Here is a 21,584-nt window from a genome sequence, read left to right on the forward strand (position 1 = left end):
CTCCAAACTAAATGCAGCAACCATACAACACTTGAGGTTGTTCGAGTACTGAGACTCCTGTGCTTCCAGGCATAGATACAGTACATGCTTCTAAAGGGCCATTTTGAAACCCCATAAGCTCTGTTTACTACTAATGACATTATAATTCATGCCTTTGTCCTATGGTGATTGTCTGTTTCACATTATAATTATAATTTTTTAATATAATATAATAGATTATTGCTTGTTTTATTGCTTTCAAGATAGTGCTCACAATTAAATGGTGGTATATAAAGTAAGTGTGAATTCATTCAGATGAATTGATTAAAATAATTTGATTGCACTGAAATGGTGGATTACTAAAAAGGTATGTTTTATGAAGAAAATAAGTGCATATCAATGGTCATTTCTATTATTTTACATAGAAAAGCAATGCTTACAATAGCTTAAAAACATACATCTAATCCAGCTCTCTTCAGTAAATTCTCATATTTATACCACACGGGTATAGAAAGTTGTCTTCTTTGGTCAGCTTCATCCAAATTCATCACAGCAGCCTGAAGTGAAAGATTTGAAAGTTGTATTTATGACACATTGTATCAGCACAGGCATTAGTTCATATATCTTTAGTCATTTCCTATCAGACACAAGGAAATAGTCCTTACCACTCCTTAAAATCTTCCCACAGACATCATGAATCTGTCTAAAAACAATGACATTTATCCAATTAACTCATCAATGGGCCCATTTTTAAGATATCCTTCTCAGTAAACCACTTTTCAAAATGCCTCTAGTAATTATTATATTTCAGCATAAAGCAAAATATCACGTTTTGATATGATGGGCCTTAGTGGCAGGCCTCTGCACTTAGAATAAATCACTTAGAATGATAAATAAAGCGTAAAGAGAGAGGTGAAGAGTAAAAAAAACAAGAAAAAAAACTTCTGTGAGGCTTACTTTACTGGTCTTCAAACAGCTCCAACTTGATACACTGCAAATTATAGTCAAAAGCATTTTTGCTTTAGATCTAGCTCTGTTTTTTGAGTATTCCCCATAAGATCACTGCATGTGACAACTCCTTCAGCCTTGTGGAGTAGTTAAAGGCCCGATTTCCTATATATACCTTTGTTTATTACTTCAAAGGACCATATGGTGGAGTAGAACAACTGTCCTCTACTCCATAAGAGTAGCATGGTCTCACCTCTTTGTCAGTCAGGAGGATTTGTATTTCCCTGCCAACCTTTCACAGCCTTACTTACCACCCTCAAGCCACAAGCCACAAGTTACCAGCTCACAAGTGTCTCCATATATACAGGTGTCAGCCCATTGACTGCTCAATAAGCAAGCATCAAGGATTTGAACGGAATACGTCTAAAGTCTATGTAGTGATTTGAAAAGAGGAGTGACACATGCCAGCCTCGATTAGTTGAGCACCAGAAGTGCCACGGCACTTTGAATCATCTGCAGGGGCTGGGTCACACATGACGGTACTCCTGCCAGCAGAGAACTGCACTAGTCAACATAACAGATCCAAACACCCAGGTTTTAAGCAAGGCAGAAGGAGAGTGCTGCATCATGCTTATGAAACCATCCTTCTTTGTAAAATTAAGTAAAATTAAAATGTTTTTAAATTGAGTTACTTTTTTTGAATAGTACCACATTACTCAAAATTAAAAGAAAACAAAAAGATTTACTTTGTAAATGCTAGAGCAGTGTTTCATCAGGGAATGGCAAACATTTTCTGATTTTAATTCTCTCCACAGAGAAATGTAGTAGGTCAAAATGACATTTGTGTCATTAGGCAGTTCATTTACAGTAAAATTGTGTTTAAGGATTAACTCTATGCCTGCAGATCTGACAGCAACAATAAAAAGAAGTAGCAATTTCACATTACAATGAAAATTAAAAAAAAACTGTATGTCTTTAAAGTTATAGCATTCCAGAAATTTGAAAAGCCATAATAACAATCTCATGCACTCGTTTTCTGCTGTCCATGCGCAAGTAAAAATGTGGAGGCATGGAAGCACCACTAAATTGTTAAGGAACAAATCAATAATAAAACACATCTGAAAGCAGGCAATATTTTTAATTGAGAACATTTTAAGAAGTTACCCACATTTGTCTACAGACTGAAGATGAAATGCCGGACTGAAGATGAAATGTTTAATGCCATCATGATTGTCACCTTCATCATTTGCTTTATGCTTATCCTGGTGAGAACTGCAGAAACAACAAACTGTCCTGGGGCGACACAGTCATTCTATTCCCAGCAACTTACTGCAGATGTTCCAAGGGGACACTCAGATGCTTCCAAGCCAATTGAGAGATAATTTCTCCAGCGTGTTCTGGTTTTACCCAAAAGCCTTCACCCAGTGAACTGTGCCTGGGGCACCTCCTCAACTGTCTCCTTGCAAACTGAAGAAGCAGATGTTCTACACTGAGGTCCTCCCTTATGGCCAAGCTTCTCCTACCCTATTCTAGTTACCCTTCTAATTTTCATGAAATTGTAGCTTAATTCATTTTGTTTCTAGCCAGGGGTTCATGGCAATAAGGATGGGGATGTAAACTGACCAATAAATTGACAGTTATTTGTCTTAGTGCCTCCTTCACCATTATGGTCAGGTTCAACAGTCTTGTAGCTTGTAATTCTACAACTGACCAGCAGCATGCAAGTATATCTAATACTACAGTATATACTGTACATATTGTAGTCCATAAAATCAGATTCACATAGGAAATTAATACACTATGTTGCAATGCCATTTTGGTTTTCTTGTGGATATCACACGGCAAGGGTTGCCAGGGTGATGGGTCCCAGAATCCTCCAGATTGTGGTACATGTGAGTTCATTGACACATCAATGTAAATACCAGGGTGGCCTTTATGCTGTATCGGAAATTGGATAAACTTTTGAAAAATACTTGCAATCATGTTTTAATGCTTTTCTGGTTTAAGGTGTATTTTTTCTGAACTCTCAACTTTGATTCTTGTTTCACCATTGTTCTAACAAAAGATTGGTTTGATTCCTGGTTTTTGATTCTTGAAGGTCTCTGATTTTCAGCTTTCTCCTGGTCCTTTACATCAAAAAAACCCTAAATGTCTTCTAGACAGAGCAGTATGGTTGGTAACGATTGTAACAAGGAAATACCATAGCATTTTCAAACCCCACTTAATCCTGAACAGGGTTGTGGGGTGTGTAGAGTGCAAGGCAGGGACAATCCCTGGACAGTGCACCAGTCCATAACAGGTTGAACACACGCACAGACACACATACTAGGGCTAAATTAGCACAGCTAATCCACCTAACCTGCATATCTTTGGACTGTGTGAGGAAACTAAAGCACTTGGAGGAAACCCATGCAGACACAGAGAAAATGCAAACTGCACGCAAGGAGGACTTGGGATGTGAAACTTTAACTCTTTACTATGAAGCAGCAGTGCTACCACTGTGCCACTATGTAAGTAGGAAATTTACAATAAATTTGTAAAAGTCAGAGATCCTAACAGCAAAATGAAATTGTAAAATCTTGGTGTTGAAAGAACAGGTATCTATGTAGAAAATGTTTTTTTGTTTATTGTTTGTTGGACTCACCCTGACCAGCAAGCACTTTTCTCATTGTAGTTAGTGCTGCTACTGAATATGGAATGGTGCATTTCAAATCATGCAACATGCAGAGTCTGAAAGAGCGTTCCATATTATTGTGGCTTGAACTTTTCCAGCTCTAAGCCATTTGATTCTAAACATGAGGCACTGACGTTTTAATTTACACAGTTCATAGCCAATCTATTTTCCTGAGCAATGAGTGGTTGCAAAGCTTTCAGTTTACTTAGCTTTTAAATCTATATGGCTGTATTTTGTCTGATGAAGATGATGATAAAGAGTAACACAATGATCTGATGCCAGTGAAGACAGACCAGGGACCAACATTGTATTGTTTGATTAATTGTTTTTATGACATGAAAGATGCGTGGACTAACTTATTTCACTAGTCATTAGCTAAAGAGATGGATAAGTAAGGCAATGTTTATGTTAGAAAGTATATGAATATGTAGGAAATAAAAGCCAAAAATAGACCTGTATACAACAAAACATGTCTATAATTGTTTCATGAGCATTAATTAGAAAGTAACATATATCTGTAATAATTTAAAACTGAAAACATTTTTATTATCGGGAATATTATTCAACAGTACTTACTGCATTAGTGACATATGTATCAATTGGAAACAACTTTAAAATGGCCTCCAAGAGCTGTGGACCACCTAACCCCGAAATAGAAAGAAACCACAGTGTAATTTCTGCAGTGTAACATTCATGACCATTAGATGAGAAAGAGAGTCAAATCAGCTTTAAAATGCTGATTAAGATATTCAGTTTAAGCATTATTTCACTTTCTAATACTCTTTTAAAAATACAACACACATACAGTAAAACCAGTGGTGGGCTGGCACCATGCCCAGGGTTTGTTTCCTGCCTTGCGCCCTGTGTTGGTTGGGATTGGCTCCAGCAGACCCCCCGTGACCCTGTAGTTAGGATATAGCGGGTTGGATAATGGATGGATGGATACAGTAAAACACTGTTATGTTCCCTTTATTATTAACAGTTTAAACTAAGTAGAGAATTGTTGAAATGTTTTAACTTAATTAAATGTAGTGCTGTTCATATATGATCTCATTATGCTTCTTTGTTTGTGCAATAAAGTCAAGCTGACTCCTTTCTCATTCTACATGAACAGTCTGTATTGCTTTTCCTCTAATAATAGTAAGCACATGAGGAACTTTAACCTGCCATCTTTCTTTTGGTACATAGTGCAGCTGCTGCTAATTCACTGCAAGCAAAGAGGCGAATTGTAAGCATTTATGTAGTAATTGGCCATTCCTTTCATGTTTATACAAATTATGAAGCAATATGGAGCTAAATGATTATTCTGCAGAAAAACCACAAATTTGCAGGTTTTTCCTTATGGTCTAAGCAAAGGGTTTATAATGTAAGTGTGTAAAGAGTAATTCAGTAAAATATCCATGTCTGTAAGTCAAAGAATACTTTATTTGCTAAACAGGAAGAATCCGTTTTTCTTTCATACTATGATTTGGAAAGAAGAATGCACCTTTTAACTATGCAATTTTCACGTACTCACTACATCACGCCTACTGTTTTCTTAAAATCTTGAGTTTTTATTCCACTCAGGCTTATACATCTTCTTCTATCCAGAAGTGACAATGTGCCAGTGTTCATAATGTGACATTCCTGACTGCAGAAACGTCACTGTCCTCCACACCAGAAGGAAACAGCATTAGCTTCTGACACAACATTTGTCACACATAGTCTATTTTTCACAGAGCTCACAAATTGACCTCCATTACATGGAAAATAGGATATGTAAAAATGAATGTTTCACTCTCACTTCTGAATTGCTTGTGATGAAGTAAAAACTCAGACAGGTGTATTTTGTGGAATATGCGTGGTGTACCCAGTATCACTACTGCATGTTCAAGTCATTTACTTCAATTATCCTTCACTCGATGATGGGGCAGGAGACCCACTGTGACCTGTTTTATCATTTTCAGCCAAGGATGAAAATAAGCTGGAAATTTTATAAGTCCTTATTGTGAAACATAATAAAGGTTGTAAGAATACCTATATGTGAAATGACAGCAAAAGTCAAAATAGCAACAAAATACTGCTGCACTTCAATTTTTTAAAGGAGAAAAAACTGACATCTAGCAAGCTGCAAAAATGGCCAGTATAAGAGACATAGTTTTTAAAGTAACATAAAAGTGACATAGTTCTTGCTAAAAACATTTTTTGATCAATAATTAAAAAAAGATCTCTTCAAAAACAACAGCATGACATGGAGTCTGTACATCACAAGACATACTCACTCATGAATATACATTCACCTTTGGAGGAACCTCACAAAATATGTAAAGATCACTCAAAATAGTTTAAGATTCTTTGCCCATTAAGAATGCCAGCAGTACTAGAGAAAGTTCAGGGAAGGGCGACTAGAGACATGACCTAGGAGGAGAGATTGAAAGATTTCTCTGCAATCTTTTGTGCATATCTCAAGCATCATATGTGAAATGCTGAAAATAAAATGAACTATTCTAGAATCTGCATATTAGATATGATGAACGTGTAATCTTGATATTGTTCACTTGGTAAAGTCTTCTGCTCAGAGTCTTTTATTTTAATATTTCCATGTAAAGTCCAACCTTCCTTTCAACCTGTCTCTTGAAGTTGTTCAGGGATTCAAGTCAATATTTTTCAGTTCATTTGTAACCACTGAACAGATTCTCAGAGAGTCACTACTCTGGCACACCAGTACTTCAAAAGGTGACATGAAAACCCATTCATTAAACCAAAGCATGGTAAGATCTCACCCTTGTTATGATTTACTTGCGTTATAAATTTTTCCTGTCTTTAGTTTTCTTCTTTTATGTTCTTTACTCCTGGTTTTGTGAGTTTTGTTTTATGTAGAATTAGTTTCTGTCCATCTTAATTTTATTCAAATAACAGTTAAGTATGTTGATTTTGTTTTATGTCTTTTCCCTGGACATCACCACCATCCTGAGACTTTGTTGCCTAGACCAGACATTGGATTGCTAGGCAGCTTATGCCCAAAGTCGATGCTTGAAATACACCAGAATAACAGATTAATCTCTATCTGAGCTTGCAGAATTTAAATAACAACAGCAGCAATTCTCTGCCTCTACTTAAGACTAAATAAAAAATCTATCATGTGCACATGTAAGTACTGGTGTTATTTAGATTTCCTGGTTCCTGACTCTGGATTTCTGTTTCTTGTTTTGATTCTTGCCTTATGATTTTGATTAGATGTAAGACAAGCTTGACTCTTAGATTTGGCTATTTGGCTTGTTTAATATTTTCTCTCCTGATCATTTTCTTTTATTCTGTTTGTCTTTTTTAATGGAAGGCACAACACTGAGTTACACTTCATCTCCTTGTTGCCACAATATAATTACTGTAGTTTGTCAGTTGTAGCAACATGAGAACCTCATCTTGTGTGGATTTCTTTGTGTTACTACAGGAATACAAACTTCACTGGTGTTTGAGGAATGAGAAGTGTGAAATATTAGTATATAACTGTAAATTGTTAATTGGTGGAGTATAAGCTTTAAATTCAACTATCAATAGTAAAGAAACCAATACAAGAGAAAAAACTCTTGTTAAGTACTTTGCAAAAATCATAACTAAAGTTTCTTAATTGTTGAAACCAACATATACAGAAGCTCATCTAGGACAGAACTGATTTAATATTGTATTTCACTTACCATCTGCTCTTATTTCAGTTGGACCAAATCGGCAAATTGAAGAAACTGGAAAGTTTACATCAGCAAGAACTAGAGACAAAAGGAAGGCCAAATTAATGTTCAGCCTAGCATCATTTCACATATAAATTAGAATGATTAATCCATACATGATATTAGCTGCAGCATGCATTGAACAGCCCAAGAAAGACCAACTCTGCTCCTGCCTTCCGACAGTCATGGTTGTGAAAAATCAAAGGACAAGCTCATTCTTTTTGATATTTAGACTCAGATTTAATTTAGATGTCTTGGCAAGTAGAAAACAATAACCTTGTTCAACATTACAAATTAGGAAATTCCCCAGTTAGCTATCTCAAGAATTTACTGGGATTTGCTTCTTCAAAAATAACATTGTGTGACTTCATAACTTCCTTGGCCAATAGCATTCATCAAGTGTTATCCTAGGTAAGGGTGTAGGATTAGGTGTGCTAAAAGTCCTACTTAACACTTTTTAGTTTGGCAAACAGTACAGGAACATTGGCACTGTGGAGGCCATTTGAGTACAGAGAACTTATTGTCATGTTCAACAAACCAGTTTGAAATGATTTGAACTTTTTGACATGGCGCATTATCTTACTGGAAGTAGCCATCAGAAGATGGGTACACTGTGGTCATATAGGGACAGACATGATCAGCAACAATACTCAGGTAGGCTATTGCATTTAAACAATGCTAAAGGGTACTAAGGGGCCCAAAGTGTGCCATTACACCACCACCACCAGCTTGAACTGTTGGTACAAGGCAAAATGGATCCATGCTTTCATATTGTTGACACCAAATTCTGACCCTACCATCTGAATGTTGCAGCAGAAAAAGTCTCATCAGACCAGGCAACATTTTGGTGAGCCTGTGATAAATGTAGCCTTGGTTGCCTGTTCTTAGCTGACAGGATTGGCACCCTGTGAGGTCTACGGCTGTTGTAATCCATCTGCTTCAAGATTCAATGTGTTGTGCATTTAGAGATGCTCTTCTGCACACCTTGGCTGTAATGAATGGTTATTTGGGTTACTGTTTCCTTTCTATCAGCTCAAACCAGTCTGGAATATTCACCCAGACAACTGCCACTACTGTATATTTTCCCTTTATCAGACCATTCTCTGTAAACCTTAGTGATGTTTGTGCATGAAAATGCCAGCAGATCAGCAGTTTCTGAAATACTCAAGCCAGCCCGTCTGGCACCAACATCCATGCCACGTTCAAAGTCACTTGAAACACCTTTTTCCGCATTCTCATGCTCAGTTTGAACTTCAGAAAGGTTGTCTAGACAATGTCTACATGGCTAAATGCATAGAGTTGCTGTTTTGTGATTGACTGATAAGATATTTGTGTTAACAACCAGTAGAACAGGTGTATCTAATAAAGTTGCCAGTGATTGTGTGTATATACATTGTAGCAGATATGCCCTTGATCCACCTCTCGGACCCTCAGGTACCACTCCAAACATGAAGTAAAAGCACAAGACTATTTATTTTGTTATAACCCAGTGCACCAAGCACCCTCCACTCCACACTATTCATAAACAATAAATCACCAATACAATTCTCTCCTCCTCGCCCAGACACTTCGCCCTCCTACCTCCCAGCTCAGCTCAATGTACTGGGCTTCCCAGAGTCCTTTTATACACCCTGACCCAGAGGTGTTCCTGTCCAACAGTCCACAGTTCCTTATTCCTTCCGGGTCAGGGTAAACAGTCCTTTTCTTCAACCCGGGAGCACATCGTTTCTTCCTGTCACGTGACCATGACGTACTCCCGGGTTATAGGGCACATAAGAGCCCACGAGCCCTCCTACAGCGATGCCTGGTGGCCACCAAGGTATCCAGCAGGGCTGTGTGTAGAAACTACAAAGTCCATGAGGCCATGAGAGCTCCTCCTGGCGGCCTGGGGGTGAGGGCCGGAGTAAAATGCCGGCAATCCACCACAACATATACAGTGTTCCGATGTTGTTTTAAATGTGCTATATAAATAAAGTTGACATTGACATTGATATATACATCTCCTTTTTCATCAGCAGACCAGAGAATCAAAGAGTTGAGGATAACTGAAGACTGAAGCCCACTTTCACCCAAACACTTCCCCTTTTGGGGTAGAACACATATAGTTGGCACCATTTCCTGAAACAACCAGTCTGATGGATGGACTTCTGTCTGAAAAGACAGATTTATTTTATTTTTTTGCTAATTTCAATATGTGTAAATGTTTTCCAGAATATATTTAAACAATGCTAACAAATATACTGTATGACACATGAGCTTGGGGTATGTTACATCCAAAAAGGATGGTAACACAATTTCCATTTTTCCTTGAGTGGAGGTTGTCTCACCAAAGGATAATTGACATCACTTCCTGCCTCTCAACTACAACTCCATCTCTTCTGCCTTCCTCCATTTCCAATACTGGTGCCACTGGAAGAACTCTGTCTTTTGTGACCAGACCTCCAACTAGAGCAGAGCTTTTTAAGAAGAACGTCTAAAAAATACCCAAACAAAGAGACACCATGTCACTAGTGGCTACATCATCTATACTTTTTCATTTTTTTTTTCTACAGTGGACAATAAACAGAGTTATCAGTGGTACTCCAATCCTGTATTTGTTTCTGTTCTTTTTTACATTATAAAATTTCCTGCATGCTATATACTTTTTTTGTGTGTGCAAGTCTCATTTTGGTATTGAACCACTGTCCCAAGGAGACATGCAGATAAGAATACAATTGTATTGTAAACAAACCTAAATTGAACAAAGACACATCACATCAAAGACACGTCAAACATCACTATGCATGGGGAGTAGAAAAAGGGACAAATACTGCATAAAGTAGGAAGGTCCCAAGAGCACGTTATTGCCTTATTCTGTAATAAAAAAGTACAGGCTCAGTTTCAACCTTATGCCTCCACAAGCTTCACTGTTGTGTCAAGTCCTGCAAGAGTGTGGCAATCTATTTGCTGGTAGATAATGCTGTCTGTGAAACAGACGGCATATGGCTGCATCTGCTGGGATCTTGGACTTAACAAAACACCCCTTGGCCAATTTGGCTAGCTTCCTCATTTCAAAATCTCTCCAATTTTCACGCACTTTCCTATTGCTAACCTTAGAAAAGACTTACAACTTGCATTATACAAACAAGTTAGATTTAAATTTTTTATCATCTGAATCACTTGTGGTTTCTTAACTTGAGTTAACATCAGCACTTTGCATACCCTGATGTTTTACCCAGTACTTTTTGCTTTGTTCACACATATACCAACCTTCACCAGAGATAATACAATCAGTTCACTTTTAAAATTGCTAGGATTGACTTTCCCAAGATTCTTGAGTCAGCTTTGATATTGCATGCCCTCCACCCTGCAAGTTACCAATACATTCAAGTGTGCATGTGTATGTTATAAAATGGAATCTCATACACAACAACAAGGGAAATTAGGCCTACCAAACATATCATAAAGACAGACCAGGACCTTAACTTGCCAGCCCAGAAGAGGCAGTCCAGCTTACTCCCAACTACCACCAGAAGGCTTTGGCCTGACTAGGCCCCAAAAAGGGAAAACTGGAGAAAAGTTAAAAAAATAAACTTAATATTCTAAAATGCCTCACAAGAGAGGCAAATCAAGCAAAAACTCCTGCTTGTGATCTGAAAGGCAACAAGAATAAGTTATAAATGAATACCCCTTACTTATATTAAATAAAAAGAAATAACAAGAAAAGCTGAAAAGAGCAAAAAAAAGTTGTTGTCTAAAAAGACCATCCTAAAGCAGACAAATCCCAAAATACTAATACAGAAAACAGTAAAAAAAAAAAAAAAGCAAAGGTAATACTCACAAGATAACTCCAAATAAACTTCAGTGAAAAGCTGCCTGATCTTCTTTATTATGGGCTTAAAGGAATACTCAATCCATTATATTTTTTATGCTATTTACCCCATGTGGTTTGTAGTGATGGCCAAAAAAATCTTTAATTGCATGTTTTCTTGCAGAAAGGAAATAACAAAGTTTAAGTCTTGGGGAACCACACACAAAGCTCATAGAATGGAATCACATTCAAAAAGACAGTACATAATTATAACCATAACAGAAAATACATACAAATGTAAAAAAATAGTAATTCAAAAGCTTAGAAAGTTTTTTTTCTTTGTTTTCTTGTAAAACAGTTTGAGCTATATTCTTTGTATGAAAACATGCTATAGAAATACAAATGTTGTTGTTGTCAAGATGGAGAAGCATTGGGTGACTGAGTGGAACTCTGTGCAGCCAGAAATGACTTCAGGATGTGTGATTGGCATTGTGAGCCCAAAGACCAAACAGGCCAAATTTAGTGGTCATATTGCAGCTATTCTTGTTGAAACGCCTTAGGCAGACAGTGAATTTAACACAACCCCAATTTATTTATAAAGTATATATAATATAACCTAAAAGAAAATACTAATATGAAAGACGGCCATCCCATGGTATCTCTGGGTGTAATCATGCACATGCCATTTTCTGTTCAGGAAAGATCAACTCATGAAGCTTCATTTTGAAAAAATAAACAAAAAAAATCACCTAGAAAAATTATAGTCAAAGCAGAATTGAGGTTAGCACTGCAATAATCTTATTGATCCAACAATGTTTCTAGCCTTACGAGGATTTTACTGTTTAATGTATCAGCTAACATCTAGTAAAATATACATTTATTGTTTAAGCTGCTATCTTGATTTTGATATATTTCATTTATAAATATTATACCCCAGTAAAATGATAAAAATTTCAGTCTCAGATAATTCTATATCAACAATATGCAAATGTTAAAGTTTCAAATAAGTGAATCCATGGGAGTATTGGTTAAATTAAAAAGTCAATAGATTTAAATTGCTCATTGTCATTCTGAATCACAAATTTAGTAAGTGGGTTAATTGATTCTGCTTGATTTTATGTCAATATTATCATTTCAATGTATTATTATCCAAGCACTCCATAAAATTTGCTGAACATGCTTTTCATTACAGGGTCATGGGTCACCAGAACAAATCCCAGCAGCACCATACTTCATTCAAACCATTGTATTCATTCACACATATATTCATTTTCTGAAAACACTAATTGCAATGAATGGGCAGGAAGGCTACTTTCTTTCCTGAGAGTGGAAGGCAGGAACCAACCCCAAACATGATGCCAATGTATTTTATCTGTCATACATTTATCTGTCTATTGTCAAACACCATCAATCCCTTAAGCATCAGGTACAAGGTAGATATCAACCCTACACAGGGTACCACTTCATCATAGCACATAATTAAACGTAGGAGAAACAATTACCATAGCAAACATGAAATATAATGAAACTTTAAGCATCAGGAGAAAAATATAAACACGGGGAGAATGTGGACACATCTGGAGTAAACCCCTGTCTCCCACAGAGCTTTAAATTTAAACTGTGCATATCAATGAACTATCAAAAATCCTTTTACTGTAGTTGCTATCTAAATGAAAATTCTTGCAACAGGCTTTAAAAGTTGAGGAATTCAACAGAATTGTATAAATAGAATCTGAAAAGCTGATTACAACATTTAGATTATAAAGTATTTTTATTAAAGCCATACTACACACTATATATCAAATGCTTCTTAAAGTATACAGTATATCAATGCAAACTTCATAATTCAAAAATTACAATGAGAATTACAATGAAATTACAATGAGAACGTCACTATGATTTTAAGTATAAATTGAATGTGTGTTACACTCTGAAAGTGAACCCTTGAAAAGAAAAAGAAAAAAATTCCAAGAAAAATATTTGAGGTTTAAAAATATAGAGTACTTTTCTTAATTATTTAGTGCATCACAGTGCTTAGCTGACCTTTCCTGACTTACTGTGTTTAATCAACCTAATCAAGTAGTGATACATACTGTAAATACGTTTATACATCATTGGACTAAAATTTAATTTCTGGAAATATAACAATGATTTTTATGTTTTATTTTAGCCAGGTTCTCAAGGAGACAACTACTATGATGAAATTATTCTACCAGACTAAGAGAAGCACCATTGCTTCTTTATACTGAAAATGTGATGAGTTAAGAGTAAACATTGCACAATATATGTTAGCATGTACATTGTCCTTTAAATCTTGGGTCATGTTTAAATAATTTTTTCACACAATATTTTGAAGAAAAAGTAAGAAATAGATAAATAAATGACTGTTATTCATACAATACATACATAAAGATGACTGAAATATATATACATAATGCAAAGCTGACTGACTGACTGACTGACTGACTGACTGACTGACTGACTCACTCACTCACTCACTCACTCACTCACTCACTCACTCACTCACTCACTCACTCACTCATCAACAAAAACTCTTCTTGTTTAGGTAAAAGCTGAAATTTGACAGGATAGTACATCTAGGGCAGTAGGTATCCACTAAGAAAGGACATTTTGATATATCAGTATTTAACAGTGAAAACTTCTGTACTCAGTGGGTGGCACTGCTGCCTCGCAGTTAGGAGACCTGGGTTTGCTTCCCGGGTCCTCCCTGTGTGGAGTTTGCATGTTCTCCAAGTGTCTGTGTGGGTTTCCTCTGGGTGCTCCAGTTTCCTCCCACAGTCCAAAGACATGCAGGTTAGGTACATTGCTGATTCTAAATTGTCCCTAGTGTGTGCTTGGTGAGTGGGTGTGTGTGCCTGTGCGTGTGCGCACCCTGCGGTGGGCTGGCACCCTGCCTGGGGTTTGTTTCCTGCCTTGTGCCCTGTGTTGGCTGGGATTGGCTCCAGCAGACCCCCGTGACCCTGTAGTTAGGATATAGAGGGTTGGGTAATGGATGAACTTCTGTACTATAGAAAAAATAAAAATCCCAAAATCTCAAACATACCTTGACAGATTTGATTGAAATGTAGTGACATATCTGAAAACAGAAAGGTACCCCATATGTGGTTTTCATTTGTTGGTATTTATCGGTGGAATGTCTCATTTGCTAGAGCATTATTAATGCACCATATCCCTCATTTCGCCCCAGAACTGACAGCGATCACACAGAGAAATGTGTTGTGTCAATCTATTTAAATGAAGGCTGTCTGCAGAAGTGAAGTGAAAGGGGCAAAGTTCAGGGAAGCTTAAATAAGACGCATTTAGTAGGCACTATAAAGCTCTAGTGCATGCCAGGTGCTGTGGCAGTGAACATAGTCAATTTTGCACAGCTGATTCAGTAAGAAAGGAATTTAATATATATTTACCCACCTTTCATCTTATCTGCAACCCTGTGGAAAATGCCAACGTGGGGACTATAATTCCCATTAGCCAGTGTACTGCTCCAGACAATTTCATCAGCACTCACAAAGTTTAAATAAGAGCACTGATAAAAGTAACATGTCATCAAATGTAGCAACTGCACTTTGGAATAACAATTTTAATGTCTTGTTGGATTACAGTGTTTACCTTGGAGTATATCTGTTTGTCCCGTTTATTTTGATCCAAACCCTAAACCCTTTACTAAAAATTGTGTTGCCAAAACCAGTGTATGCAGTTTTACCAAACTCTTAAACATCTTTCTTTCTAAACCTACATGCCCCCAAAAAACTTTAAGTAAGTTTCACTATTGCAAACTTGCACTTGAAATATAATGAAATCAAAGGAAATTCAGCTGTTTTGATAATTACATTTTGTAATGTTACATATTGTGATGTGTGCTTTGCATTTTTGGAAAAGACAACACTGTTGTTCACATGCTGACCATCATTAAGTTTCCAATTCCAAAATACCAATTAAGGATCAGAGCATTTTGAAGTTAAATAAGTAAATAAATAAATAAAAGAAAAAAAAAACACAAAAAACAAAGAAAATAACCAATGCAGCCAAGTCACGATTGAACAGAATGAAGCTCAATTTTTTTCTATATCTGATGCTGCTTTTCGGAATATGAGAAGAAGAGAACAAGGTAGTGATTCTGACTGAGTAAAAGTCATAACTTCTGCTTTTTTGTTGGTTGACATTCATTTACACATACTATATACTGAGGCAGTACTAATATTAGGCATTGGTGCTAATAGAGATTTGATATTTTTAGCAGTTTCCAGCTTTAATAAATCAACTTTAAATCACTGTTGCAACATTACTGAATGCTCCAATTTAGATACGTCCTTTAATACATGATTCTACTGCAATCTCTTACATACCAAGACCGCCAAGGACTGTATGTAGCATGTTCAACAGTAAGCTGCTACAAAGAACTAATAATATAAACCCCAGTAAAAAAAAAAAAAAAAAAACATACATTAACATAGAACATTTTCTGGGCAAAGCGAAGTAGCACAGTTAGTTTCCATAAAATACATAAAAATCACATCAGTGTTAATGTAGATGTGATATGATTCTATAAAAGTGACATGGAAATTGATGACTTTGTAAATGTTCTGAATATGTTGTGAGAACATTTACTTTCTTTCTGTACTGTCCAATTCTATATTTATATGTTCATTGTGATGTCATCCTGCAAAGCCTAATTAAAATGGTGGTTCACATCACCCACACTTGTTTGGATTTCAAAATAGATAAATAAAACTATGACCTTTATTAGCCTTTTTTAGTAAAATGACTTCTGGTTTGTTAGGGCTGCCTGGTATACATTTTTGACTTAAAATTTTGGAACGCATTTTTGTTTGCTTTTTTGCCATTGTCAGTTTCTTAGGCTTTTGACTCGTGTTCACTTGATTTCCCCTTAAAGGCTCTTCAGTGCCTATTATTTAATTATTATATCATTTCTCACTTGAGGCACCATTTCCCACTTTGGTTACAACAGTAAACACCATAACATTATTAAAATTTTTGGAAAAATAACAAAGAAAGGCAAAAATGACCTGCAAATCTCCCAATTTCTAATTTCATAATAAATGAACATGTATGATCAAACAGGAAGTTGCTCACATACTGTCAGCACTTGAACATTTAAAGACATTAAAAACAACAACTTACACAAAATGCATAAACAATACAGAAACTAGCATAATACAACTAACCTTTTGGGAAATCGAGAATACAGGATGAATGTTTTTTCAGGGCCATGCACTGTAACTGAAGTACCCTCTTTTTCTATTTCTGAATTTTGTTTATTTTTTATTTATGTATTTATTTGTTTTTACATTTTTTCCAAAGTAATATTTGGCTCTTAATACCATATACTGTATAAACTTTAGTTACACTAAAATGGAGGATCACTAATGTCTGAAATAAGACAGACAAAAACAATATGAGCTAAGCTTGTTATTTTGTTTAGTCATATTTTACAGTCTTTATCTATAATTTATATATGCATCTTGATTGCTTTATTTCAAATCCATTGTGGTGGTGTTCAGAGTCAAAATTATGAAAATTGTGTTACTGTCCAAATAGACCTGACTGCATATCAGCATTTTTAACAAAAAAGGAAGATGTTAGAGTATGTCTACTTCTTACCATGGTGATAAACAATAACTCAATGCCAAGTCAGAGAGGTCTACGTATGTTGTATGGTATGACCAGTATATGTCTAACATACTGAAATTAAACAATTTCTGATTAAAGAGTGTTTGGTATTATCAAAAGTAAGTGGATAATTCCAAAGGAACCATGTTGGCTTTGCATTTGCTGAATCTGTTTAATTTCAATGCAGCAAAATATTTCCTACAATGCTTAATACATGCCAAGATTAACAAGTTTTTAGTGCCACATGTCTGCAATAATGCATATTTTATGTGATGCTTGTACTTTCAGTATTGTGTATCTTGCATTTTAAGCTATCGACACCTGAATGATTTCTGACTGAAGCAACTATGGGCAAAGATCCTGTATACCAGATCAGTCAAAAGAGATACACACTACCCAGCTTCATAAAATTTAGTGATCATTAGATTAATGTCTCATATTTACAAAATACTAATTTGATGGAAAGAGGTTCATTTCAGACATTTTGGAACTTTTTCCATCAGCAAGGAACACTGTTTGTGGGTTTTGTGTAGTTTAAAAAAATATCACACAGAAATACTTTTTATTTGCTTTGTAAAAATATTGTTTGTGAAGGGGCTTGGTGGTAATCATTACTGTTTAACAGCATTTACCCCTAAGTCTGATATGAACACGAGGCAGAAGGTTAGGCATATATTCAGCTGGCACCTTATTTGCTCCTGGCTACATATTTGGATGTAGCCAGGTACTCACACAGCTTTCTGCAAACCAGTTACTTATTCTATGTTAACAAAAAGGCAAAATATTCTATAATATGTATATAAATTACCATCATTACAAAATGGTCTATAATTTGAAGAATTAAATGCTCCACATTTTGCACCTGCAAAGGTGAGTTACATCATAATTGGGTCACCTTAATTTTCACTTTTGTTACAAGATTGATGCCTTTGTTAAAATGCAGTGCTGTTTTTCCTAGCCCAATGTGGTTATCTGGGTCAGACTGACAAAGTATTCACACTCCAGTATCTAATGGATGGGATTTACTGTGATGTTCAATGGGTAATGTAATGGGTAAAATCAAGTTTAGGCAATTTTAATTTTAACAGTTTCTTGACAAGACATCCATCCATCCATTTTCCAACCCGCTGAATCCGAACACAGGGTCACGGGGGTCTGCTGGAGCCAATCCCAGCCAACACAGGGCACAAGGCAGGGAACCAATCCTGGGCAGGGTGCCAACCCACCGCAGGACACACACAAACACACCCACACACCAAGCACACACTAGGGCCAATTTAGAATCGCCAATCCACCTAACCTGCATGTCTTTGGACTGTGGGAGGAAACCAGAGCGCCCGGAGGAAACCCACGCAGACACGGGGAGAACATGCAAACTCCACGCAGGGCGGACCTGGGAAGCGAACCCAGGTCCCCAGATCTCCCAACTGCGAGGTAGCAGCGCTACCCACTGCGCCACCGTGCCGCCCTGACAAGACATACTTCTTTTTTAAATTAAAGCTGAGTTTTTCCCTGGTTTAACATGGGGTGCATGGGTCAAATTTACTGGAACACTTGGCACATGACTGTGTGAATTAACATGCAATGGACATACTTTTAGGGACTTTACATTATCACTGACAACCACCATGGCTGCAATTTCAGTGACATTACTGGGCACACTTCTGTCCTGAATATGTTCTCTTTGTAAATAATACTCATTTTAGAATAATGCTTATAAATCCTTGCTTCCCTGATAAGTAACTAAATTTACGTCTCAAAGAACATAGCAGATGCCTATGTAAAATTGTACAATCCTAAATAATAATAATTCTTTGCATTTATATAGCACTTTTCTCACTACTCAAAGCGCTCAGCAATTGCTGGTTAAGGGCCTTGCTGAAGGGCCCAACAGAGCAGAGTCGCTTTTGGTATTTACGGGATTCAAACAGGCAACCTTCCGATAGCCAGTGCATATCCCTAGCCTCAGAGACACCACTCCATCCTATTTTAATATATATTTTAAAATATTTTAAACTCAACAGTTAAAGATTCTAAGCTGTAGATGTGGCAGCATTTAACAAACTTGATTGGAGGAATTTGGCTTTAATTAGCTTCTTAATTAATATAAACTTCTTTTTTCACATAAAGTTTCTGCATGTTAAAACATATGGTGATTCAGGCAAGTAACCTACCAATAGTTTACCAAAACTGATGAAGACTAGTCAATTGTGTCTTTTTTTTAAAATAAAAATATACAACTGAAAAAGCATGTACTAATGTTTTTACGTCACAGTACATACCATCTATTAGTATAACATGTTTAATATGACATATACACCTGCGTGTTATCTCAACGTTAAGTTAACAAAGAAATCTGTCTTGCAACAAAACCACGAATATTAAGGTGGTCCAATATGATGTGACTCACTCGTGGAATATTAATTTTTTCAAATAATGGATCGGTTTGTAATGATAATAATTAATACACATTTTGTAATATATTTGCTTTGTTGTGAATGTTGAATAAGTAACTGGTTTGCAAAACCTTTCCGAGTAAGTAGCTGGCTGCAAGTGAATAGACACGAATAAGGTGCCTGCCGAATACGCACCTACCTTCAGATTCATGTTCATTTCAGAGTTAAGGGCAAATGCTATTAAACAGTAAAAATTACATCCACGCTATTTCATAAATTTATTTTTATGAGAAAAGAAAATGCTGAAATCCTCTTCACGCTCTTGAAATGACTACCTGCCTTGAGTTCCTTTTTCATGCCCCTCCCTCCCATTGCCACTGAAGATCACGTGAACAACCAAAATAGTTGGCACGGACCGGTACAGCCTCCGCATAAAGACTCACAAGTAATCGATATAATGCATACATAAATCCAACAGATTGCATTATTTGCATACGCGAGCATACGGTAAATAGGAATTGTGGGTAAAAATTCCTATTTAAAGATAATCGTTTTTTTCTCAATTTCACTGAATGTAATGATATGTAATATTACGGTAATGTCTTAATACACACACACACACACACACACACACACACATACATATATATATATATATATATATATATATATATATATATATATATATATATATATTGTGACGTACTGTAATTAATGTTTTCTGTTTACTCTGTTTAGGGAAGGCTTCGTGTTTTTTTATAACTACATAGAAAGATAGAAGGTGCATGCGCAGGGGGAAGGTGGAGACAGGAAGGAGGGGGTGTGGTGGGGGTGTGTGTAGGACCCTAAAAAAAAAAAAGAAAGGAGCGGAAGGTTTTTTATGGCTGTTCTGTCCAGTCTTGTTTAATAAACTCAGCATTTTTGGAGCACCACGTTTTCCAGCACTTGTTTTGTGTCTCACCCTCCCTAGTCGCTACAATATATATATATATATACATATATATATATATATGTAGAATGTCACCATCATCAGAAGGCACACATTTAAATGGAAATTTAAATAAATAACTATAGTAATTAATACACGGTTATAGCAATATTTAAAGAGTATTTTTCTTAACTTTCTTTAGAATAATGTTAAAAGCAATAAATAAAAACTACTACAGGTCAATACCTACTAATTTTCTGAAATGACACCCCTCAATAGCAGAGAGTGAGTGTGGTAAATAGCCGTTGCTATAACTCGACGTTCTCAAATCGTGAATTTGAGGTCCTAAATACTTCGACGTTCCCACTCCTGTCTCCAAGTCTCAATGTTCAGGTCTGGCAACGATGATTCCTCTCAAAGCAAAGAGGGTGGCGGGGCGCCATTTACAATTTTGCGTAGAGCAGCAAAAATCCTAGAACCGGCTCTGCATAGATGTAAAGTAATATTATATTAGTGGCTGTAGGTCTGCACATAGCTCTCTAATCTCCTTGGGATTGTCTCCCCATGAAGTGCTGACCTCTGTACTACACAGTAAGTTCAGCCAGTGCTTGGTTGGATGGGTAAACTGAATACGCATGGATTGAGTGGGTACTGTACATACTACTCCTCTGCGAAGGTCTTTAAGTTGAGCAATGACAAAGCAGTCCAGTGATAGCAATGAATTACAGTAGATTCTTTGTACAAATACGGATCATCCAATGAACCTTCTGATAGGCCTCAAGCTAAAAGATTTTGCTTCCCCCAGATGCAGCGCCCTGCTGATCACTGTAACCTAACGCTGCCTTAGCTTATACACTGGGAAGCATGTCTACACCACGCAGTACTTAGCAGTTGTTTTAATTTACAGTCAAAACATCTCAACCGATACTGTTGTCAAGCCGCCCACACTGCATTAACAAATTCGGTTGTGCTGAACATACATGCATCATCGGAGTTTTACACTATAAATGTAGTGCTTTTATTAAAAAAACTAAATGTTAATGAAACTAACGGTCGATTAGCTTTACCACAGTTGGTGATCAGTGTGCTGCCTTACTCAGCTCGTCTCCGTGACCCATCTTCGCCAAAGTATACAATTCTGGGGAAATAATGGCAGGAATACCCTTTAGAACAACCATCTTCCAAATTGTTTTCTCTAAAATGGCCCAGTATAGGAAACTGCGCCTTCTTCCTGATTAGCTGCTAACTTTCCTCTTGATGATGATGATGCACCATGGAGCGTCCTGCCCCACATTTCAGCCTATCAAGAAGTCTTACAAATGCATACATGAATATATCCGAATTAAATTAACCAAATCCCCGTTTACCAGCATTTACTTTCGGTTTTAGTTTCCCGAGTATCAACATACAAATGACAGATATCAATATTTGTTAATCTAATAATTTATTTAAAGGCTTAAGGAAGCAAATTATTTGAATCTTCATTTATTTCCAGAGCTTATGCAATTCAGCTACC

General features: G+C 36.5%; 1 protein-coding gene across 1 annotated transcript; it reads right to left on the reverse strand.

Moving 5' to 3' along the window:
• Positions 1 to 335: 335 nt before the first annotated feature.
• On the reverse strand, positions 336 to 21,280 carry fuom (fucose mutarotase). Its single transcript, XM_051923863.1, has 4 exons — positions 21,165 to 21,280; positions 7,277 to 7,344; positions 4,178 to 4,249; positions 336 to 536 (listed from the first exon to the last, which is right to left on the reverse strand). Exons 1-4 carry the CDS (start codon positions 21,244 to 21,246, stop codon positions 426 to 428), a joined length of 333 nt encoding a protein of 110 aa, XP_051779823.1. The 5' UTR covers positions 21,247 to 21,280; the 3' UTR covers positions 336 to 425.
• Positions 21,281 to 21,584: the final 304 nt, after the last annotated feature.

The sequence above is a fragment of the Erpetoichthys calabaricus genome, chromosome 2 (assembly GCF_900747795.2).
Source record: "Erpetoichthys calabaricus chromosome 2, fErpCal1.3, whole genome shotgun sequence".
In the NCBI taxonomy this organism is placed as follows: Eukaryota; Metazoa; Chordata; class Cladistia; order Polypteriformes; family Polypteridae; genus Erpetoichthys; species Erpetoichthys calabaricus.

Bases quoted from the DNA above. Each gene is read 5' to 3' on its own strand.
- fuom (XM_051923863.1), bottom strand. From the start codon at position 21,246: ATGGTTGTTCTAAAGGGTATTCCTGCCATTATTTCCCCAGAATTGTAT. The intron at 7,345-21,164 runs GTAAGGCAGCAC...TTTTGTCTCTAG, and splicing joins GGGTCACGGAGACGAGCTGA to TTCTTGCTGATGTAAACTTT. The intron at 4,250-7,276 runs GGTAAGTGAAAT...CTTTCTATTTCG, and splicing joins CAACTGAAATAAGAGCAGAT to GGGTTAGGTGGTCCACAGCT.